At 41.6% G+C, this 25,276-nt stretch overlaps 1 protein-coding gene across 3 annotated transcripts in view; it reads left to right on the forward strand.

Moving 5' to 3' along the window:
- CHST11 (carbohydrate sulfotransferase 11) overlaps nucleotides 1-25,276 on the forward strand; it is a 168,823-nt gene that overhangs the window by 59,975 nt on the left and 83,572 nt on the right. For 2 of the 3 annotated variants that reach the window (XM_084533349.1, XM_084533348.1), the window contains exon 2: nucleotides 13,225-13,310. In XM_084533349.1, coding sequence (XP_084389475.1) covers nucleotides 13,225-13,310 — 86 coding nt within the window. Of the gene's footprint in view, nucleotides 1-3,166; nucleotides 3,411-13,224; nucleotides 13,311-25,276 lie in introns of those variants that run through there. The other variant, XM_084533350.1, reaches the window with a different exon arrangement.

Genomic DNA, 25,276 nt, shown 5'->3' on the forward strand with positions numbered 1-25,276 from the left:
TGCCTTTGGGACTCAAGCAGTCGGTCTCAGTAAATCTTTCTTTTCCCATAAACAGTCCGGGTGCATTTCCTAGCTCGTGGGGAGGCACAGGTCCATTCGCACGTGCGGAGCTGAGGTGATTTATCTGAGCTTGGAGGGGGATAATGTGGCAAGCCTTTACTGTAAGTGTGAAATCAAACAAGTTTTTTTCACTTGTTGGGTTTTATTATTTAACAGAGCTTTTATATATATGCCTCCTTAGTAATGGCTGATAAATATTTAATCATGACAAATGGAATTTTCAGCATGAAATGTAAGGATTACCCCAAAAGCAGCAGCAGTCTGAAATTACCCCTTCCAGGTCACTCCTATCTGCCACTCAACTCAGTGGCGTGAGAAAGCATCAGCTAAACCATAATCTTTATTATGCTTTATATCATTGAGTTGAAAATACAAAATATTTCTGATTAAAAGGCGTTTTCGCTCTTTCAGCTTACAATAACTTGTGACAAAATTAACCCACGCAAAGTTGAGATCAATGCAATTCTCTAAAACATCACAGAAACCTTCTCAATAGCCTTGAACGGTTAAAGATAGACAACCAACCTAAGCATTATCTACAAATAAATTTTTAAAATGCACTTTCCAAGCCGATGACCTTCTTTGTTTTAATGATTCAAGAATATCTGAATGTCTGAATTACTCCTATACTGATCCATATGGAAATGAATAAACCAAAAGCTAAATTGGCAAGTGAATGTATATCAATCTGGCATACATAATACTAATTTAAAAAATGTTTGACAGTTTGTAAAAATAGCTGTAACTGGGAAGTCATCGCTAAGCAGATACACTTCCCATGAGATCTTCAGGGGGCCAGCTTTTGGGCTGACGCTAGTTCAGTGCTCTTCTTTATGACCCAGAGAAAAAACATAGACATTTATCGATCAAGTTTTCAGAGGACACAAAAATTAGGGCCGTGGTAAATGGAGAGGAGGAAAACAGCATGTCAATAATAGAGAGCTGTGAATACTTGGTGACTCGGGCGGCAGCAGACAGTATGAATTTTAATAAGGATGAACGTGGAGAGGAATGAAATCTAGATGATGCTTACTGAGCAGGGGACTCTCTTCTGTTGAAAGGGAGGTCCAGAAGGGGTGTGAGCGTGGTGGTTAACCAGCTGGCTTGCAAGGGTACCTTGGTCACAGTGTACAGATTCGTGCACAGAGCAGAGAGCTGTGGCCATGAGCGGGGGGACAGCCACAAAACAAGGTCCCATGGCTGGAAGGTGGCTGGGTAGTTCAGATTAAAAATGAATATGTTTGAGGAAGAGGGTCTGATGTCAAATCAAGGCAGATTTTCTGTTCCTGGCCAATTTGGAAACGAGATGAGTTGCCTATTTGAACGATGGCCCATGTCTTAACTGGGTATTCTTTCAGGGAGGTCTTCTCTGGTCTAGATCATAATGGGTATCCAGACCAGATGCTCAGAGTTGTCTGTTCTGGTTTCATACTTGATGCATCTCAGCAGTGATTCAGTTGCAAGGCAACAGAATTCAGTGGCCTCAGAGTCTAGACAGTGGAGAAAGTTGATTTCAGCAGCCATACGAGTAGACTGCACATGTTAAGGTAAGAAGTACAGAAGAAACATGAAAAATAGGTAGCGGCTACAATTTTTTTGCTGTGTGGACTTGCTCTTGCTTTGCATTAGTGTATGTGACCATGAAAGGAAAGATAAAGTGAAGCACTGGACTGAGCCCATAAATGTAGGATCACAGGATATGAAGCTGCAGGATATCTCTAGTCCAGCCTCCTGCTGAAAGACGTGTCAGCTGCGAGGTAAGACCAGGCTCCTCAAGGTCTTAAAACATGGAAGGATTTAAAGAACTCCAGTAATACTGAGAAAAAGAGACTTACTGAAACTGTACAGGTTTTGCAATCCAAAAGTTTGGATTTATACATGATGTGGATTATTTTGTGGGGAAATTAGCATCTGTTTCATTACAATTGTGTGAAACAGTGTTAGTGAAATTGGAAACAGCCTGAACCATCACTCTTACATGAACTTTTCCCTGAGGGTTGAAAGCATTCAGTTTACTTCCTTCCCCTCTTGTTTTTATATTCCATGTGCATTTCCCGTTAGCTTTCAAGATGAGAAAATCTCCAAGCCAGTTCTGCTAGCAGGCTTATCTTGGATCCTGTTGAGATCCCAGCTGGTAGCCTCACAGGGAGCAAGGGTGGTGGTGATGAGCTGTGGGGGGAGGCAGGAAAGAGGGGATTGCTTTCTAGGACTCTCTTTATTAGTGCTTTAAGCAGTGCCTAGGGAAGACCAAAATATGTATATGCTAGTAAGTCCATGCAAATTTTTTCTTGTCTGAAGGAGATACCTCACGGGGTTGCTACAGTCTTTCACCCTTCAGATGTCTCAAGGACCCTCCTGAGAAAAAAATCTCTATATGGAGATCTCCTCACAAGGATGCTTTCCTTTAGATTCTCTCTCCTGCTGTTTCTAGTTTTCTGCATGAGACCTCACAAAGTGAAAGAGCAGCTTTTTTTTTTTTTTTTTTTTTTCCCTTTGGAAAAATTTCTACGGTTCTAAGGTCCCATCTAGCAGTTTTGTTGCCTGTCCATCTCCTTCAGAATCATGCTGTCAGAGCGATCCTGGATTTTTGGTACTTATTGATCACAAGCTACAACATTAGTAGAAATTTCACAGTGAGTTTTGCAGGCTATTAGTGACTGAAAGGGAAGGTTATTACTTTGCATGCTAATTAGGAATTATTACTGTTAAAGCTCAGATAGATATCTAGTATTCTGGATCCTCAGAAACTGGGCTTCAAAACGTTATGAGATTCCTTCATTCCTGTTTAATCTAGTTGAAAACTACTGGCATGGTGGCTTTACATGTATTAAAAACCTTTGCTATGAAGGATATCCATGATATTTGGAGGAAAAGTCTCAGGTGGAGAAGGAAGGAAGGTGGAGAAGGAAGGATTTCTGGTGTTTCCAGCATCTTATTTGGTAGTGGTACCAGAAAATTAATCTTCTGTAACTGTTGCCTGTTTTGATTCTCCTTTAAATGCTCTCTTTGGAAGCAAAAAATCTGTAAGATCTCTCCTCATTCCCCTTTTTCCTCTTGGGCGTCCCCTTGGGAGGAGGAGTTGGTGTGCTTGGCCCATCCACTCGGGTATGTGCAAAGCATAACAGCATTTCCTGGCTGCAGGCAAAGTGCATCACAAGGTTTTAATTGAACTCATTGAAATGAAGGGAGCAGTGGAAAGAGATAGAGAAAGGGGCTAGGACTGCTGAGAGATAAGCAGCCACTGAAGGCTAACACATTCCAGGCAAGCAGGGCTCTGAATGGTTTTCTTGTGTTTGGTGAATTTCTCCTTAGAGAAAGACAGATCCAAAGTGCTCCGAACATCACCCGAGGTTGGTTATAAAGCTGGGCTCTATAATGGAAATACAGATTATGCTAATTGAGATGAAGTTTTATAGTGCTAATGTGTATTTTACTCTTCTGTGTGCTCAAGTGCAGTGCGGGTCTAAGGGAGTTGGCAATGTCCTATTCATATGTAAAATGTTTGAGGAATCTGTGGCTTGGAATATTTCAAAACGGCCGCTTGAAGGGATTCTTACATATGAAAGCAATATTATCTGTGTACAGCTTGTTGCTAACAGGGAGAGAAAGAAGAGTGTGTGAAAGCATCTTCCCAGCCTCTGCGTGTGGATTTACGGATCCTGCAGGAGGAAGGCAGGAGTGTGGCAGAGCTTCCACCAGGAGCTGGAGAAGAGGGTGCCAAGGGGGATGGATGTGGTCCAGCAACGCTGTGCAGACCTGGACCCAGCCAGCTGAGGCAGAAACCGGCTGCTGGAAAAGTAAAGGATGTTGCAATGGAGTTGATTGTTTTCTCTGTGTCTTGGGATTACTTGGAGTTGAGAAGTATTAATCAGAATAGACTCTGGTAAGGTAGAAAGACAGCAAAGCCCAGCTGTGCATTAATTATTAGTCTGGACATTTTGCAACTCAGAAGATCAGGCCTTTACTATCTCTGGTACTCTTATTCCTTTTAATATCAGCATTTGGCCTTCACGTTGCCAAGGAAGTTGCATCCTTATTTTGTAAGGGGTCATCTTATCCAACAAGCTGCTGCCATAATCCTCTTTGACATTATGAATGACTGCTCTGGAAGTGATTACTGCAGGATTTCATACTTTCTTTCCTGCTTACCGAATTGTTTAGTGCTTCTTTTTTTTGTAAAGAAAGTTACGGTGCATAAGCCACAGTAAAGAGCCACATCAAGAGGATGTGATCTCACTAAAAATATCAGGGGCACTGCTTCAGGGGCAATAAATCTTTGTCCATGTGGGCATGTTTGTAGAACCGAAATCACTTGTGTCCATCCATTCTGTTTGTGTCAGGTCAGGTGTGCATGTGCAGGTGGCATTTCCCCCTGACGGTCAAGCTGAGGCCAAAAGATGGAGCATTTATGCTCTGGGTTAAAATCACTGCAGCAACTTTATTTTCTATTCTGCTTGGCTTGTGAAAAGACTTTGCTGTGCCTTTTAGTATATCTGTAGCAAACAGGACTTTGTGTTTCGTCTTCACTGCACATCTGTTGAGGAACAGCAAAGAAATAGTAGCTCAAATAGACTGCAGCTGCAGCAGCCATCTTTCTCATTTTGACCTTGATTCAAGATAAATGCTTTTAAAATTACAGCTTTCTAAAGAAACCTTCCTTCTTTAAAGGTTTTTCTCTCTCTCGTTCTGTTTTTTAAATGAGCTCATACATCATATTTTTAAAGTAGACTGGGACTGACGGTATTATGGAAATAAAGGGAAATATATTAAAAAAAGAAACTCTATCTTCTTATGTTTTAAGACAATGCAAATGTTTTTTTCCTGGACTTACATTTACATAGTTTTCATTTGAACTTACATCAGAGAAATGGGATATAGCCAACTATCTACAGGCTTGAAAACTTGGCTGATAAGAAGAACTGAGTAGAGTATTCAATTCTTTGCTATAAAGAGAACCCGGAGGCAGGTACGCCTGCTTGTGTTGTTATAATCAGTATCTAGTAACTGGGGGGAGGCATGTTTGGAAACCTGTAAGCTTCACTAGAAAATTTACAACCTTTCCAGATTATTGCAGCCTCATTCTTCAAAGAGCAAAAGAGCATTGCTAAGTTGTAGTGGAAAAGTAGGAAGAAGTATAATGACTAGAAGCAGAGTTCTTCTTTCCCCTTCCTTCCTTCCTTCCTTCCTTCCTTCCTTCCTTCCTTCCTTCCTTCCTTCCTTCCTTCCTTCCTTCCTTCCTTCCTTCCTTCCTTCCTTCCTTCCTTCCTTCCTTCCTTCCTTCCTTCCTTCCTTCCTTCCTTCCTTCCTTCCTTCCTTCCTTCCTTCCTCCTTTCCATCCATCCATCCTAGATCCACAATGTTCCTTTGTGCATATTCATAATATATATTTATTTCTGAAATACATATGGTTAAAATTGGTCACAATTCCTTAGCCTCTTACTTCCTTTGTAGGGAGTTGCTTTTTTGGTATAGAAAAAAAAAAGGAAAAAGGAAATTTTATGTGGATGGTAAATGTATGTGTGTGTGTGTGTATATATATATATATATAGTTTATGAAGACTTAGAAATAATTCTAGGAGACCAGAAGTAGACCCTTTTCAATTTTGGGATATCTGGCATTGCTAACGGATGGCGTAAGCCTGGGAATACAAAATGATGAGCCTGCAGCTGAGGTGGTCAGCAATCCATCCAGAACTGACCCATGAAATATTTCAATGTCAGGGAATCTGCATTTCATGCTATTGAAAACACTGTTGTATCAGACAAGTTCTGACCAATTCTAACACAATCACAAAAACTCCTTGCTGCATTAAAACAGTGTGTGCCAGTGTGGGACAGAGATGAACAAATCAGAGCTCTCCTAGTGTGAGAAGTAAAGCATATGGGAAAGTCTCTTGATGTAGGTTTGTGGATAATTTCATGAGACTTCTAAAGAAATTCCACATGGATTAACATTTTTAAAAAATTACTGGAAAAAAAAAGTTCCTCATTGTTCATTAGCAGGAAAGATGCTGTGTTAATTTATGCCACATGCAATGTCCGTAGGGTGGCCCGGGATCTAAGTCTCTGCATAATTTCACCCAAGGATATTAATTTCCCCACTGTGCCCAATTAAACCCATCCCCATGCTAATCTGAGAACAAATAGGATAAAATACAAATTTGTTTCTGGAAATTTGTCTAAAGCAAAAAGTAATTAAATCTCTCTCTATTCTTTGGAGGGCATTTACAACCTTTGCAATTAGTGATTAGAACTTAGAAACAAACGTTAAGACTCGCTTCCTTGCTCTGCCAATATTTCTTTCATGCAGCTTCAGCCATCAGCCCGTGTTGGCTTCCTGGTCAGTGGAAGAAGCCACCCCCAGAGGCATGTAGGTGAGCCGTCTCTGCAGCTGCAGCGGAGATGGAAGTAGGTACTTAAAAAAGAGCCTTAGAATAGACACTTCACTTCTGAAAATGAATGTGGCCTGTAACAACTAATTTGCTTTGTGCAAGCTTTTAGCCTCAGTGCCTTTCTTTTTCTGAACTGCGAACAGAGAATTATTGCTTCACTAACTCATGGTCTCTGAACTAGTGACTTTGCTGTTCATGTCAGCAGAAATCATTCCACTACTTAGGTGTTGACCTTCTCTTCATTTTTCATCCTTCACTTTTATTGTATCCATCCACAGTCTTATTCCTGTAGGTGTCAATGGTAGATGAGTGGGAGTGGAAACAACAGAGGAGGATTGGGTAGACATGTGGAGTCAATGAACCTGTCTTGCTAAACCAAAATACATCATCCCCATTCCTCGGGTGAAGCTCTGAAATATCAAGCTTTTGGGATTTTTCTTTGCCATGTCCATGGAGCATGTAGCTCAGCAAGGTCTCTAGTTTGTCCTTGGGGCACAGTGGTGTTACATGTGGTAAGGTGCTCTGATCACAGGCTTTTGCTTGTTTCTCACACTGAATAAAACACTGTGTTTCCTGTTACTATAAGGCACGAAGCAAAATCTGGTTCTGCAGTAATGTAAAGAAAAAATATGGTTTCATTCTCTCCACTTAAGACTTTGGCATGCTCATATGCAATACCTAATCTGATTTTTACTTTTCAAAAAGAGATCTCCCAGCCTCCAACAAAAAGGCTGCAGTTTAGCCTTAGGAAAATTAAGGAGTCCAGACAAGAATCCTGTCATAAATCCTCGTACCTGTAGTCGTCAAATCAAGGACCAATAATTTAGTCTAAAATCTTCAGCTGTGTGCAGCAAATCACAAGGACCCAAACATCCCATAACGTTACTATCCATCAGTTGATCTCTGTGAACTGTTGCTGAATGTTCATAAATGAGTGCCAGAGAGCTATCTGAAATGCTGGTACTGATGCTGAGGAGCCAGAGCTGTGTGCCAACATTTGCATTCAACCTGCATGCTGCCGGTCGCTGATTAAAAATTAACCCTTTCATCCTGTTCAGTGTCCTTAGCCTGATTAGTCTGTTGAAGGGATCTTAGGAATTTTAATGAAGTTTGAAGTAGGGTAGTCTTTATTTGTGCTGAGTTTCTGATTTTGTCTGCAATTTGGACTTGGCTAGAGGGAACTCTTGCAGAGCAGATTGTTGTAAATTATTACAGAGGGCTTGTTTTCCTGAAGTACAACGAGACAGTTACTAATTATGAGCTTGTTCAGTGTGATTTTAGCAAGGGATCTGTGAAGTACGTGTAGAGGACTTTCCAAATTGCAAAAAATACAGTCCAAGAACCTCTGACAAACTGGCAAAGGGTGGTTCCTCGGGTCACTTACTTTAACTTCGTCCTGAGTTTCTTCATGCTTGAAGGGTGTTACGTGTGCAAAATATTGCCAGATTGAGACTTGCTTGATCTGTATTCAAATAGTGACCAGTTTGTCCTGAACATAATTCTTGCCAGTACAGGTGGAATGGTGGTTTTATAATGTCTTTTACAGACGTATGCTTGTGGTTGAGCTATGGATGTCTCAGTGTCTCTGAGAAAGGTGTTTGGTGTAGTGCTTGAATGTGTATTTCAATGCTTCATCATGTGTAGCCAGATAGAAGTAGTTTTCTCTGCTGCTTTGGGGTCATATCAGAGGACAAACTGCGTCAAAATCTTCAGCCCAAGAAAATCTGTAAGCCTTCAGAATGGGTATACTTGAATCACTCTTACTTTGCATTAAAAATCGAGGAAGTTTGAGGACAGTAGCATGTTTAAACATATTAAAATGTTCTGATGCCACTATCTTGCCTGGGCCAAGCTATGCTGATTTTTCTGTCTTAGTTGGGTAGAGTGCATTTGGTCAATGATCAGCCCTCACCCAGTTGTGTAAAGCTCTAGGGGAAAGTACTGGCTTATGTACCCGCTCATTGCTGTCAGTAAGATGTTGCTCTATGGAAAGCACTAACCCTGGCCTGCAAATATCAGTGGTTTATTTCTTTAAAATAAGAATGGGATCACATTTTCAACAGGAGTCTCAACATACTGCTCTCAATGCCATATCTCACATTTTTTCCTCACAAGATGTCTTATATCCCAAAGAAGTGGAATGATTTATGTAAACAGCTTTCAACAATGCTGTATTGGGGAATTTCGTCTTTGTACTTTAGACCAACGAAAACTTAAATATTGATATGTCTGTGGATTTTTTTCTCAAATATTTGTAATATGAGAGAGTTAAGTGAGGTGGTGAATAGAGGTGGTGTTTTTGCATTTATTTCTTGTTGTCTTGCAAACCAGAAGTAAAAAGAATAATACAATCAAAGTAAATGAAACATTACCAAGTATGGAAGCGGTTGTTAGATAGCAAGCAGGGAACTTTTATACTACAGAAGTCTTGGAAATGGAAGCATTTGACATTTACTGGATTGTGGGATGGTAGTGGTATAGGTGCCTGCTGAATTCATGCCCTCAGCGTTTCAAATGTCACTTATTTCTGCAAGTACAATGAAAGAAGTGGCAATTACTTTGTGTGGCTCTTACTGCAGTGTCCTTTGTTACTTGATTCAACACAGACTTAGGAGAAATGGTTTCACTTGCACTTCTGGTGCTTTGTAAGAAGGTGCCCTTTTGGATTCAAGTCTCCAAGAGCTTTGTTTCCTATGATTTTTTTTACCCCTTTCCCTAGGTAGTCCCAGTGCTCACATACTGTTTCAGGCAAGTAATCTGCCTAGAGAAGTGTCACCGTATTCCCTCTCAGAGTTTCTCTGTAGTTCCTGAGAGGGAGAGGCAGAAATTGCAGTGATATGGATTCTTTTTAGTATTTTCTCCAGCTGTTGTATATCCTTTGGATATGCCAAGGACCTGCCCTTCTGGGACCACGTTGTTGGTCTCTCTCTCTCTCCACCTGCTCCCACTATTCCAGGCACAGTTTTTTTTTGCCAGGTGCAACCCAGAGGTGACACCTCCTTAGTAAGATGCTAAGATCTAATAGGTGCCTCGCTGTGTGCATCCACTGCGTCATTTGTAGCCCTTCCCTTGCTCTGTTGGGTTCAGTGCCCATGGGACGTGGGGAGGAGATGCTGGTAATCACACCAAATGTTGGACCATGGCAGGAGCTTCAAAGGCTGCCTGGTCTGGATGGTGACCAGCAGGCTCTCAGTATGCTCCCAAGCTGCGCCTTTCCCAAGAGTGGTTTTGATTTGAAAGACACACATTTTAATTTGTAGTCATCTAATGGATTGAGATGGTAGGGAAACCTCTTTTTTCTGTGCAATCCTAGAAGTTTTGACTGGGTAGCACCGTGTTCTTGTGCTCACTGCAACTCACATGTGAGATTGCTTCTCTTAATGCTGGTGGGCCCAGGTGCAGCTTTCTAGAAGTTGTACATGGATGCTTCTGTTCTGAGGTAATGTAGGGCCTGCTATCTATTTATATATATGTGTATATGTATGTAGGTAATTATTATATTGATAAGCTTTCAGTTCAGCAGGGCTGTTTATCTTTCTTTCTTGAGAGACTAGTGCCTAGATGATGTGCTCTCCACAGTTACTATTAAATTAATGAATATTGATTGGGCTGATTCTAGTGAGATGGACCGAGACTGACTGCATTTTGGGCAAATCATTCTAGAAGAGGGAAGAAAGCTGTCCTTACAGTTCTCATCTTTAAGTGACAAGCTAACAGTTCATTCAGTTGCCCAGTCCTGGCTGAATTCAGGGGACTGCTGATTCTGCTGCAGTATTAACACCACTCTTTAATCATTCAAGGCATTATCTACTGTTGTCAGCTGCTTCACGCACGTGGTGTGGATGAACGGGATCTTTTAATCAGTCCTGGGAGCCACGCGTGTGCACCACTTACCATTAGATTATAATTAACTATAATTATGGATGGAGATCAGCCCAAACCATAAAATGTAGATTTAGATATTTACTATGTTAATAAGAAGATTTGGTGAAGATAAAGGGCTTGATTTTTATTTTTCACTATCACAGTAGTGTGAAGGAGTCTTAGTCAAAATTAATGTAACTGCCATTTCCACCCATCTTATGGTTTTCTTTCTGCAGATTGCTATAAATGAGATTCAGGCCAAAGAGGTCATGTCATTCACACAATAAAACACTGCCTCAGCGAAGCTGAGATGATAGAAAGCAGTTTGTAGAAAACCTGGGAGGTGTGTTTGTCCATAGGTGTGCCAGAAAGTCTTCTGTATAAACCTTCTTGATAATTACTCACCTAAGGACAATTTTACAGAAGGCACGAGTGGGATTTCTGCTCAGGAAGGGGGAATGTTCCCCTTTGTTTCAATGCCATGGGTACGTTGCAGGCAGGAGCATTTTCCAGGTGTGCGCAGCGGTGCTGAGTACAGCTGCACCAGCGCGTGCTGCTGCTGCTGCCAACAAGCGCCGTGCTAAGCTGCTGTGCTGCCATGCGAGCTCCACAGTCTTGTTCTCAAGGCTTTATTGAAGAAACAACCCAGTTAAGCAATGCTGGGAATCATAAAAAAGATTTAATGTTTTTTATGAGTAAGGTTCTCCATTAGTATTTAGCTTTTGCTGGGGAGACAGCGGCTTTTGTTTGCTTGTTTACGTTTGGGAATCAAATCTCACACATTGTGCAAATAATTTAATCTTTATGGCTGCTGCTGCTGCATATAAAGTGTTGTTGTGTCGGTACCTGCTGGTTAAGTGAAGCAGGAAGGGATACATTTATGCACGTCACTGTTTACTGTATTTAATGGAAATGAAAAGTGAAGTAATAAATTAGGGAACAATATTCTTCTTCAGTTTGGAACAAAGAGGCGGTGTTCCAGGATCCTGGTTAATCAAAGCGCAGTGACCTGCACACGCTGAAGCTTTCCCCGCTCTGGTATTTAAGTGGAAATGGCGTGTTTGGCTGTTGACCCGAGGGCTCCGTTTTGGAAAGGTCTCTTGTGATGGCGAGGGGGCACCAGAACGGTGGTCGGGGCCCAGCTCCTAGTGCCAGAGCAGGAGCCAAGCGTTTGGAACAACCTCTAGGGGTGTCTCACATCCTCACTTTAGTGTCTTCTTCCTAAACTAATTCCAGACCTTGAAAGCTGACATTACTCACGTGATATTTTTTTTTTAAGCTTTAATAGTTTTAAAAGTTTTTAAAGTTGACAGTTATGAAGGCTCATTGTGATTGTTTGCTGTTGTGGCAATACCGTGCCGTGTGTCTAAGTATTCTCAGAAGCTTATCAGGTATTTAAACATGTAAATGAAAATTATAGCCTCTAACAACATCGCTGTTCGAACTGTGAAGAAAACCAAAACATTTAGCCTGTTTGTTTACTAAGCACATACGCCCGAGTCCTGTTAGGAGATGCAGGGAATCTTTGTTTGCTCAGGGAAAAAGCGACACGACACATTATTCGATGATTACCTTCGATTTAAAAATAGATACGAAGTGAGTGAAGGAGACTATTATGTCTCCAGAGTGGAGCTGTGTACGGTGTTCTGTCTCTGCAGAAACTTTTACACTGGTTCATGCTTCTTGACATATCGATTATCATCATGTACAAGCCCTCTGTTTTAAAGCACAGCTTGACAGTATTCTCCAGCGCTTGGCCTGACACCTGCAATAGCATTTCTGTCAGTGGTGCAGTTCACAGCTGTTTCTACAGGACACTTCGGCAGTTTCCTACTAAAAACCTGGCAAGTGGTGGTAAAAGCGTGCCTGACTCTGCTTAGTGCCTCTGGATTCCCAGCAGGACCATCTCCTCTTTACTGCTCACATCTCAGTTATAACTCGATGAGACAAGTTTCCCCTCATCGTGATGCCTGATGTGGGCATCTGCCTGCCTGATGCTCCTTCTCTAGCTAGCACAGCAAGTGGGGGGCAGAGGAGTGTTTTTTGGGGGGATTTGGGCCAGGTGAGATGAGAAAGACAGCCAAGCTTTTGTTTTCCACCCTTGTAGGGTGTAGAGAGTGGTTGGAGCTGAACAGCTTCTTATTTAGACTTTTCAGACTATGGAGGGCCTAACCTGAAACTGGTGTTCTCTGTTCCTGCTGGGGCTCAGATCAGAATCTCTCTTGGAAATGCTTCTGGATCAGCCCTTTGACAAAGCCTTTAGTTTGAAAGCCTGCTTGCCTCCAACTGGAATCCCATAACATATGTTGGTTTTTGGTCCAGTCAAATATTCAGTTGCAATGCATAGAGCAAAATATAGTTTGGAGCAAGAAAGTGCAGGAATAACTGATTGTATATGCATCGTGTACTGCTGAGTGTCTGTTCAAGGAGAAGCCAAAGCTATAGGCCAAAGCTTTAAAATCCTATGTTTTAATATTAGGATCTTAGATACCTCTGTATTTAGGCTCAGAGAGGCTCAAGCATTGCCATTCAGAAATGCCAGTTGTAGGAGTTAATCCGACTGCTCCATGATGATCAGAGAAGCAGGTACCTACCACGAATGAATTGAAAATCATGTTGTTTTGTCTTTGGTGCCTGTACCAGAATTTTGGGCCACCCAAGCTGAAAGATGTTGGATAACAGCTTTTATAAGACGGGAACCAGAGAGCTTTGTTTCCGTAGTTTCCACAGTAGATCAAATATTTAGCTCTTGGACGATTTCTATGGAAAGTAAAATTAGTAATTAAGACACAACATTGGCTGTGGAATCCCCTGATTTGTCAGAAAATGTCTTCTTGCCGTAGGCATTGCAATTGGTTACTGCTAACCAGTGTTGCTAACCTGTATTAATTTCAATTTCCTCTTGCAGTAATGCGTAGAAATCCATTTGGGATGGACATTTGCTGCCGGAAAGGATCCAGAAGCCCACTTCAGGAACTGTATAATCCCACCCAGGTGAGTATCTTGTGGCTATAATCAAACTTTCCAGTCCAGAGTACAAATACAGTCTCGCTTAACTTAAATGTGTTTTGGTCTGTTTTATATCATTTATATGCAGTAGCTGCCATCTGCTTGGAGGAATGATCCTCAGGCCTGCAAAGCTGAGCCATAAAGTTCTACAGTTTGAGCTAAATGCCTGATTTTTGAAGGTTTTTAGTTGCCTAATGATGCAGACTCCTTTAAGTATTTTACTTAGGTACCTAAAAGCCTTAAGATAATATCTTTAGATCCCCTAGGTACAAGCTAAGGCTTCATAATTTAATTTGTCAGTCAATACACAGAGGGGCAGGGTGGGGTGAGAGCAAGAGTAAGTGACAAGATGTTCTGTGCATGAAACAGCGAGTGCAGGAAGGCAGAAAATTACAATAATAATATATGAAAATTATCTGTATGGTAGCCAGCTGCCCTTCCTGTCCTGGTTCATTTCTTGTATGAGGTTGAGACAAACACAGTAGCTAACATGTCCTTACTCTACGCACTATTTGACACCTGATGGTCTTGGTGGGAGCCTACAATAATCTGAGTTCTTGTGACAAGCAGTGCAGGAAAGTTATCTGAAATTTGTGCTCCCATTTGTTCCTCTGGATCAATTTATTCCCTACATGTGGGTTGAATTGGCACATTCAGGAACAGCATTTCCTGTTGGCAACTGAGAGGAAGTGCTGCCATTGAGAGAAAATGCCAGCTGACTATTAAACATATTTATTAAGGTTTAACAACCGCCTATTATATATTTATACATCAATGAATACATTGAGTTTTACTAAATTGGCTGTTAAGGAAAGTGACTATCCCAATAAATCTAACTTGTTAGATTTAACAAGGCAGTAAATGTTTTAAATACTATTTGATTATGAAGAGACTGACTATATAGTGTGCAAAATGAAATCTAAGTGATTTAAACTATTCATGTGAAGAATTGACAACAACTTAAAGATATGTGATATCTGATACGTGGTGGGGTAAAGCTCCATTTACTTGATTACGTTGTTTTTATGAACATACACTGACTTACTAATTCAATTGGAATTCTGTGCATGGCTGGGAACATGAGTTTATCATACTAATATACTGGCCTTTATTGACCATTATAGAGTTAGCGTTGCGTAAATGGAAAGTGCATGTAAAAGCCCTGAAGAGGAGCAATCAAATGCTACAAAGGAAAAATATTAGAATTTGCAAGTTAAATTTAAAGATTTAAACATACTTTGCAGATGATCGAGAAAGGCAGGTAAGGGAAAAGAGGCTGGTCATTTAATTATTCTCTCTGGGGTCTGCAGTGTGTCATTAAAACCTCCTTGCCCTTTAATACTGTTAATGGCCATCCCGTAAGAGAGAAGCATCCCCATCCATTGAAGGGCTGTAATCCCAGAGCTCTTGCAAGCTTGGCCAACTCAAAAGGTTTTCTGAGCTTCCTGAAGCAGGGGATGCAGCTGGCAGCTCCCTGACTGCCTCTCCTTCATTTCGGCATGCTCTGACCAAGTAAAGCATTGGCATGCCTTTCAGGGCTCTCTTAGGAGGCAGCCAGAAAAGTCAGTGTTTGAGTAAGTGCAGCATTTCTTGCAGCTGATATCATACTAAGCAGATGACGTTTTTCACGCTGAAGTGTTTCTGTCAGCTCAGTGCCATCCCTTCTTATCAAACTTTTTAAGTTTTGTTTCTTTATTTGTTTTTAGAAGGCATTTGCTCACTTTTTGGATGGGGCTTTGCATGCTGCACTCAGTGCTGTAGGGACTAACAAGGCAAGCAAATGCATGTAGAAACAAGAAAAGACAGCAAGAAGGGGCTGACACATAAAACAACAGACTGGAGATGACCCCTGGAATATTTCTTCAAATATGTAGGTCATATTTCTTTTTGCATTTTTGCCTGAATACCTGTCTTGCCTTTCTTAAGGTGGCAGAGGAGAGACTGGTCTGTATTTTGGCAGTGGGGTTCTTGGTTCTTGACCTCAGGAGTTCACCACCAGTCGTAAAGAGGGCAGGGGAGATCAGACTCCTAATCTGTCTCTGCAGTTCCTTGCTGAAGCAGTCATGATCTACCATTTGTAAAATCAGCTCAGAATTCAGTAGAATAAATAACTTTATGATAAGACATTTTTTGGCCAAAACCTCTCTCTTACAGATATAAATAATTAAAATACCTGTTAGATCTTCAACCCTTGACTTTCAAGAATTTGTTGGACTCCTGGTGTTGGGAGCCCACACTTTTGGGTTGGATGCTGATGGCTGTGTGTGTGCCATAACAGAAACCCTTTGGTACCCAGTTTAGGTGCTTCAGAGAAGTGGTAGATTGAGCAGATATTTGTAGTTCTCCCTGTAGTTCAAGGGAATCTGAACAATTCAAACATCATACTAAGGCTGCTGAAAGATGCCCTGCAGCTATGGCTTTGGATTACCACAAGCTAGGTGCAGATGTAATTTTTTCAGTGGAGGAAACTTTAAATATTTAATGTGTCCACGTGCATGTTTTTAACATGATCTAGTAATAGGAGTACCCAGCTGTGGCTCACCGTCCTCTGCTACAGAGTGCAGTGTACATTTAATGTGCTTCAGGTTTCCTCACGTAGGCAGCAATGTGCAACCGTAATTCCTGCGGTTGTCTCCAGGACCCCCAAGAGAGTTTGGCAGGGAAGGGGACTTATGTGGCTTCCTGCTTTGAGATGGTTGTAGGGTCCCATAGGTCACAGCTTGCAGCCCCCTCCTGGCTGTTCCCTATCAGGGAAGATGAGAATATGGCTGTCAATTGAAATAAATGCCATATAGAGTCCATAATTATCTCTCAGATTTAAAATGCTGTAGTTTAATATGAGTAAGACTTTTCAACTCCGTGTTCAGCATCAGGTTGCACTGCCATCGTAAAACCAGATGGAGAAAGGCTGATTTACACCAGCCAAGGATTTGACTACGGCTATTTACTGTGTTGACATATAACAGCCTCTCTGATCCTGCGCTGTTTTGTTTCCTTCTATGGAGTGGTTTAGGTTGTTTGCAGATGCCATCATTTGTCTCTTGGATCTCTTCTTGGTGGATGATTGTGACGAGAAAAAAGAAAAAAAAGAAAAGAGAAGAATTTGGCTTCAATAAATTCTAATAGAGCAATGAAATGGAGGTGACTGAAAGGATGGCTTATAGGAGCTGAATTTCAGAAAATTGCAGTCAAATTTTCAGTGGACTGGTCATAATTGTTCAGACGTTTGGTGGAGGACTTTGGAGGTCTTTTCTAACCTTAATGATTCTATGATTCTATGAGTTAGCAATGAATTAGGACCAAATTAAGTGTCTGTAACAAAGCCCATGTGTTATTTATGTCTTAGTTGAGTACCTGGCCTTTTGATTATTGTAAAAGTAGGAACAATGCTTTTGCTCTTTTGCCTGTTGTAATAGAGCAGAAAGTAAGTGCATTTGTCTGTGGACAAAAGATCTCTTTTCTAGGGCATTTATTGCAAGATTTTTCATGAGCACTAATACACCATGAGGGAAAGAAAAGTCAATATAACTGAACTGGATTTACACTGAGTAAGCAAATTTCCAGGCTGTGGTCCTCGAGTACATGAAGACATGTCTCTGAGACCCTGCTGTCATTTTTTTTCTTTTTCAGTTAGAGGTTTACTAATAAGGTGCAGAGGTACCCATGCCAAATTCTGAGGGCTGAAATGCTGCATTTCTTTAATGGGTTTGTTAAAAAGCCAGCTTGGATAGGTATTAAGTAGAACTATATTCCTTCTGCCACGTAGCTGTAATGGAAAAAAGAAAGAGGATTCAGCACACAACAAGTAGCAAAACAGAAAATCTAGATGTAACTTAACACAGTTGAAGAGACTTACAGGAATGTGACATACACTTGCATCGTATATTGATTTTTTTTTTTTAAATTCTTTTTTGGTATACCAAACCCCAGGAATTTAAGGACATGGGTAAACAAATAGTTGCAAAACTTTTTCTTAGAAGACAACTTATGCAGTTGTGTCTTGTAATTTGCATAACTGAGTATAGGCCCATTGCTCCAAAAATAACAGATAATTGTGGATCAGCCCATGGAGCTGGAGTCACCAGAAGTTCAGAATTGGGTAACATCATACTTGAGGCTTGTACACAGTGGTTGGCACTGAGATGTTTGGTGTAATGAAAGCACTACCAAATTACAGCAAATTGTAAGCCAAAATAGACCCAATGTTAAGGGAAAGGGAAATTGTTGCGTCTTTAAGTTAGAATTTGTCTTCTAGTTGTCAAGATTAATTAACACCTAATTCCCAGGAAATCATTGTCTGGTCTTACTATCTAGACTGTTGTGAGGAGCACGGCAGAGATACAGTCCTGTATGCGTTAGGATCCACATCCCAAGGATGAGTTTGTTTCAGTTTCTAGTTTGACATTGCCTAACTAATACATGAGTCGACATGACCGTTTCACCAAAGGTCAAACTGTTTGCCATTTGTTATTTTCCTTTTCAAACACATTTCTTTTTGTTGAGGAGCTGCATTTCTAGGTAGCTGATTTTTGTGGTAGCTGGAGCCAGGATGTTTAGTGCTTTGCTAAACCTGGTGAGTCACAACTGTGGACCTCACATTGCCTTTCTGTTATGAAATTATATTGGATTGTTTTGGAGCAGTCGTTCCAAAATGACCCACTTCTTTTATTACTTCCACTCCTTTTCTCCCCTGCCTTCCTGCCAAGTGCAAAGAAAGGGAGCGGTTGCCTTGCTGCTCACAGACAGTGTTTATACATCCTCAGCCACCTCAGGCTGCGAGTGCTCCTTTTTTGGAGATGCCGCATGATTATCTGTGGCTCAGGCTGTCTGGATAGCATCTGCAAACATCAATCCAGTTCAGCCCACATCGCTTAACTTTCATCTGGGTTGGTACTTTCCTATCTTCAAGGTGATTTCAACTCACTAGGATAACTCTGTGGGCGACTGTGACTGTTCCCGGGCAGAAGTTTGTGGTGAGCTTTGTGGTCAGAGCTTTTGTGTACGTGTTGCCCACAGCACTTTGAACTGAAGGTTCAAATGCCTAAAAACCCGTATTTCTGTCCTTGGTGAGCCTGAGGTACTGAGCACTCAGCAGTTTGTTTCTGTGTGCAACAGCTTCTTGTAGAAGTATAAGAAGTAAAGGGCAGGTCATTGAGTATGAGGAAAAGTCCAGTTTACCTGTGGTTTTGTCTCCATCAGCAGGTGACCAGGACAGACTACAAGAAGGATAAACAAATCATGATAATCTGCTAACACACAAAAGCTCATGGGCTTCCTAAGGCAGGAAGCCCATGTCTTCATCAGTTACACCATTGAAGAAGAACCCATGAGGTGCCAAACCACTATAGCAGTGAAGAGGAGGGGAAAAATATTGCTTTCCAATTTCAGTAATACATGAAGATTACACCAGTACTATACACCAGTCCTATACACTTAACTTTTCTCCCCTTTTCATATGTGTATGTTCTGGCTGTCTTATTTCCTCCCACAGACAGCAGTACAGATACCCTAATGTGAACTTTGAAGTACAAGGAATAGTGAGGCTTATCTAAAGAGCAAAAGGTTAGAAATTATTGATGCTTTGCGATTGAGATGAATAGTCATAGGTGTGCATGTGTTCTTATGAGGGCAAGAAGTGGCCCCAAAGTTTTACCAGTACTGAAAACGTACATTGTGTGGTTGATGCTGATCTTTGTAGGCAGATTCATGCAGATAATAACAGCATGGTAAGTGCAGTTCTTAGTCTCAGTATATGATTGATCGTAGATTAAAAACTCCTTAATGGAAAAGATGCAGAATGGAGACATAGGGAAGAAAATTCAGTGTGCAGTGCCAAACTTTGGGAACGTAATCCTGTTGGTAAACAACAATATTGTATCTAATTATCCTCCCTTGCTGTAGCAGATGCCTGCTGATGAAAGAAGAGGTAATTGATTTACTCTGTGGATGACTTCGTATGCAAAGACATTACTTACTGTCGTGCTTGCAAGTCATAAAACAGCAGCTGGACTGGGATGAAATATTACATTAACCTTAGGAAAAAAAAAACTGCACCAGTGAGAATGCTTTGTTATTAATTACTGATTACAAATGATAAGAGCCTGTTTTAGATGCTGGGGAAATGGCATAGGGAGGGGAGGGGAGGATTTCAGGTACAGTGTGCTTCATAGATCATTCCTTGAGACATGATGGATGCCTTTGTAAGTCAAGAGGAATTAATCAGACAAGTATGTACAGTAACTACCAGTACTCAAGGCCAGAATTATCCTCAGGACAAGCTCATTCAAGTTACTGCAGTGCATTGAGATGAATTTTTAGTCACCTGTGTTTAATAGAAGACTTATTACTTACACAAAATGAAAAAGTACAATTGTCACTCAAAATAGCTCTGATTTCCCTGATAGGAAAAGAAGCAGCAGAGATCTCTTACAATTTCTCCACTTCTTGAGTCATCTTTTATTATTTTGAGAGTATATGAGTTTAATTATAAAGGCATTCGGGAGGCATGCAATTATGAGAAAAAAGATTTAGTAATGCAGGAGACATGGCCAAAAAACAAAAGGCTTGTATGTGTTGGAGGGGGGAGATAACACAGTTTTCAGACCTGGACATCTGTATGTGATGTCTGGACTCCGTATTAGACAATTGTCTAAACCCACTTGTGCAGCGGGTGGAAAGAAAACCTGGGCTGTAGCACACTGATCCAGTGCCCGATCAGCATCAGTGAAGCTTTTTGTGTTTAATTCTCTCCAAATGAGAGACTGATTTGGTCATGAACGTGATGGTTCAGTCAAATGCTTGCTTGGAACCAAGTAGCGTTCAAATGGGGAACCTGCCTATCTCTGCATTAGGTTCCTTTCTTTCCTCCCCAGCTGAAAGTTTCATGCCAACTTGACCAGTGATGAAAACACAAATAATTATACCTCAAAATGCAGAGGGATGTGGTGGTTTGGAGAATTAGGAGGCAAGGGGCGGGGGGGGGGGGGGGGGGGTGGAATGTCTTTGTTCACAAACTGGTGTAATGACCACAGATTTCTGCCACCTGCTCCTGTGGAGACAGTGCAGGATTTCTGCCTGCACTTAGCAAGTGCTCCAACATCCCTGGCTAAACTGCTGTATCCTAATATTCTCAGTCTAGACCTTGTAACTATTTACAGTGTAGCCTCTCTTGCTCATTTCTGGTGCAGATATTTTCTGGGCAGCTTTCTCCACTGTGTATAGGGTAGCAACCATATTTGTCTAAACACTTGCTTTTTTTTCTTTCTTACTGCAGTCTTTGTTATCAAAGAGGTTTCTTAACTCAGTGCAGCAGAATCGTAGACTGCTTGCAGCAGGGCAGGACAATCTCTGCAAATCCCAGGAGCCCAGCTACAGCCTCTCTCTCTCCCTCTCTTTCTAAGGAATTGTAAAGTATCCCAGTAGGCATAATTATGAAAATGAGAGAAGACAGACACTACTCTACTGGTCTTGTAATTCTCATTTACTATATAACTTGAAAATTAAGGAGGAGTGGAAGAAGTTGTTAAAATTTGCAGTTATTTTCAAGAGATCAGATTCCCCAAGTGTCCTTTTTACAGACTTATTGTATCTGATGCAGCACCTGTAGACCTGCGAACTGACCTGTAATGTTCATTTATGGACTTTAGGTCTGTACAATATAAATTCACTTCAGTAATGTAACTAGCTGCATCTTACTGAAGCTTTCTTCAGTAAAAATGCAATAATTTGCTTCTCTGATTATGCACACAGATTCAGAATTTCTCCTCTGTAAATAACGCAGACAAGGCAATGTTAAAATATTGCCTCTTGAAGGATGTGGATGCAGAAGTCACTGCATTTTGGCACTTATGTGCTAAGGAACTGAATGGTACTGCTGGGAGGCAGGCTGTAGAGTTTTTGCACAAATGTGTGTAGGCAGTTAAATCAAGCACAGATTGTCTAGTGACATTTTCCAGGTAAGTTTCCTCTTTGCAGAAGTCTGAGCTCTATAGCAGGCTTTTTATTAAGTCATGTCATGGTGATCTGTGACATGGTCTTACAATAGAGTAAGACCTGTGGTGAAGACCTTGTGTGCTTCTCTGTTTGTCTGCAAAAATAAGAAAACTGTACCTTGCCCTGTCAATCCTGTTTGTCTGACATCCCCAGACCTTCATGACGGCAGTAATTAAGAGTGGAGCAGAAGGATTGTAGGGGGACGACATGACACAGGCCGTGGTGGTCAGGGCAGGAGAAGCAGGGAGCTGGACCTTTGGGAGCAGAAGTAACGGGTTCCTCTAGGACTGGGAAATGCTGTCAGTGCTGGCTGCTGGGCTGTTTCTTGTTTATTTCTTTAATCATCAGCCTGAAAGATCAGTTGCTTAGGTAGTCATCACCTGGACCAGCCACACTTAAACGGCTTTTAGTCACTAGCTTTCAGACCTTGCTTCTTACCGATCTGGAGGAGATGTAAAACGAACAGGAAATATAAGGGGGGTTTATAAAGTAAAAGCTATACAGCATTTGAATTCAGCAAAAACAATGTTTATACTGCATATGTCTTTTTTTTTTTTTTCCTAGTAAAACAACACTAGCAATTGTATGGGGGCCACTCAAGAAGGTCTTTGTTGCTTGACCAACCTGTAACAGTTACATATCTCGGTGTGGATAAGATGTTTTATGTTTGAACTATTCCTACATTTACAGGACAACGTAAAACTCAGTGGAGAAATGTGGCAAAAATTTATTTCCTTCACACTGAGACTATAATGTAGTTGCACTGGAGGGGTACACTGTCTTCATATTCTCATTTTCCGTTATGCTGTCAGTGTAGATGCTTCTGTCCATTCATAACCTTGGGAGAAAAGTGAAACCTGATCTCTTGAAAATTGATGGCAAAACTCCTAGGCTCTGAAGAGGCCAAACTTTTAGTTAAAAGATCTGATCCAGGGGATCAGAAGGGAGCTATAATTGCAGCCATTGTTTTATCTGCCTTTTTGACCATTCTACATATTCTGTTGCAGTAGGAAATCCTGAAGGGTGTAAATCTGATGCTGAAGAGATTACCCCTCCTCTCTCCCCCCTTTTTTTCCTGGTGGTGAGATGACTATAGCCAAACCAAAGAGTGTTGGCAATCTTACAGTGCACTGAAGTTTATATATATTTCTGGTGCCTGGAAAATCCAGGAAGGGGTGTTTCTTTCATTTCAATCTTAAATCACATCTGAACACTATTCTGAGTGTGGTTTCTGCAAAGAGCTAAAAGCAAAACATGCGGTAAAAAATCACTATATTCCCGCAGCCAGAATTGCACTGAGATTACATGGCTGCACGGCAAATTAGCAAGCCTCTGTAGCTATCAAACTGATGCCCTAATATAAATCTTTCCCCTCCTCCCTGTAAACGTGGGCTGTGTCTTTTAGATCATTTTGGACAAGCATCTGGGGATGAGTAAGGGGAAGTGGATATTAATTCAATTAGAGGACAGAAGATGAACGTACAAGCTGGCGTGGGGAATTGACAGCGGGAGCTGAAGTAACAAAGATATCTTTAGCCAGGAGAGGACAGTTTCATCTATTCAAGTCATGCTTGACTTTTGCCATGCATACATTTGACTTATGAAATGTTGGTTGAAGGAGTTGTATTTACATAGCAATATAGTTAATGTCATATTTTGGGAACTAAGCCTTGATGTCAATAGATGGATGGAAAGCTGGAGAGCAGATGCACAGTGGTAGCTTTCAGTTCATTTTGATCCATTAAATATTCATAATAAGCTCAGCTGAAGGAGAAAAGAAATGTTTCATTGAACTGGGAAGGAGAAGCTGAAATCGCTGGAACTCCTCCAAAGCGTAACGTCTTACTTAATGTGAATTGAATGAAAGTTCCTGTGGTGAAGGTGAGATGCAGTCCTGGGTACTTCCACAATTGCTGCTTTCTTCCTTGAAGAGATTGTTGTGCCAATGACATCACTCTGTAAAATAATGGCCAAGAATTACTACTTTGAGCAGTTTATGTAGGCATGGCGCAGGCTTTTTCCTTCTTTTTTTTTTTTTCCTATAGCTTTGGACATACAAAAGCCCGTGTAAAGACTGTCCTATAGTTAAATGCCACATATTTACAGCCTGGTAACAAATCCTTCCACACCACACTTTCCAGGCACGGACACACTGTCACTGAGTAGATGAATGCCGTAGTTGCCCAGGGAGAGCTTGGCCTCCTTCGAGGACTCAAGGGCTCTGGGGTAATGCTTAAAGCTGGATATACAAACATGTGCTTGTCTGTATGACTGAGAGTAACTCTTAGACTGCAGAAAGCTTTGTGTTGGGTGCGCTGGTGTCGCACGAGGCCCAGCCGCCTCACACCCCGCTGCCTCACGGCCTCGCTGGGCTGGCTCGCGCCTCACGCGGAGCTGGGTGAGGCAAGCGTGCGCCCGCAGGGCAGGCGCGCTCCGGCTGCCCTCTGTGCAGCTGGGGTTGTCTGCTTTGTGTCATGTAAACACGGGTTCATAAACTGTCCTCGAGTTCACAGCTGTGCGTGGGGAGGGCTGGTTGTCTCTTTGCCAAGATGTACTTCTGTCATCCTGCCTTTCCTCCTCCTCCTCCTCCCCATTTCCTCCAGCCTTGAGGTCTCCTGCTCGGTCTAATGCCTTTAACTCTGCTCAGTCTCCTTCTCCGATTCTTACCACTTTATCTTACAAAGACTAGAATATTTTTACATGGGGTACTCTGCAGGTTTATGATCGTGGCTTTATCACAAAGTGCAGCCAGCCAGTGGGAGAACAAGGGCAGACAGTTGATGGCGAAGCAGATAGAGAGGAGAGACTCGTCTCTGAAAATTATGCTCTCATTTATTTGTTTATCTTCAGTCGACCACTGCAAAAACAGACCAGGCAAAGGAAGAGATATTTGTCTGTCTGCTGCTAAAGAGAGCTCAATGACTTGCTCTGAGTTTATAACAGGCAGTATTGCTTTTAATGAGAACGCAGAAAAAATCTGTTGTGTCAAGAAAGTAACGGCAGGCCAGGTCGTGTGCTTATTAAAAATGAAGAGAGCCTGAAAAAGAAGCAGCGCGAGATCTGCGGCTTCACCTCCGACAACCTCTGAAAAAGTCACGGGAGGCTGAGATGTAAATGCATCAAAGGGCTTTGTTTTCCAGAGGGATGTAACAGATCTCTCCATGCATCCTGCTTACGACGGCTGAATTGCACAGCTGCGGAGGTGCAGCAGGCGGATCGGTGGAGCTCTGAAGCATCACCTTCCTGCCTTGCACAGGGTATCGTCATGTCCTTGTCCTCTTTGACAGAGCCTCTTCAATTTTCACTTGGGATGTTAAGTGAGTTCCTGTATGAAATATTGACGCTGAAGGAAGAAAACTGCCTTTTTACCCAAGTGTAAATGATCTTGAAACAAAATACGTGGGATAAAAGAATGATTTCTTAGGCAGGTTCAATGAATAATTGATTTCTGCTTCTCATAACATTATCAGTGTAATTAAATTGGTGGCTGAAGAAGTAAGACAGAAGGTATCATCTGTTAGACACCAAACCTCTCTATCCAGTCATTGGCAAAGTACTGCCATCTGGCATTAAGGGCCGTCCTGCAGTCATGCAGGTTCACGATCTGTCTTGTCACTAACAAGTTCATGCTGTGTAAGCAGCAGCACGATAAAAATACATGCATTTAGTCAGTTATCTGCACCAGAAAATAACCTAAATAAGCTTCCTTCCTTCCCTGCCAAAGCTGCTACTGTCTTTGGAAGCTGCGTGTTGAAATGATTCAAAATAATAAGCACTCTTAGATTCTTGCTTTGTGCACATAGGCTTTGTGCTGCTCCCCGTGGATGTGGATTTTGGCACGGCCGGGCTGTGTGGAGCATCGTTTCCAATGGCTCTGGCGCAGAGCTGCAGAAGGTCACTAACTCTGGTCGCTCACCAAGTTCCAAGACAGTCACTGTTGTGGTTCCTTTTGCTATGTT

Source organism: Aythya ferina (assembly GCF_964211825.1).
Source record: "Aythya ferina genome assembly, chromosome: 1".
Taxonomy (NCBI): domain Eukaryota; kingdom Metazoa; phylum Chordata; class Aves; order Anseriformes; family Anatidae; genus Aythya; species Aythya ferina.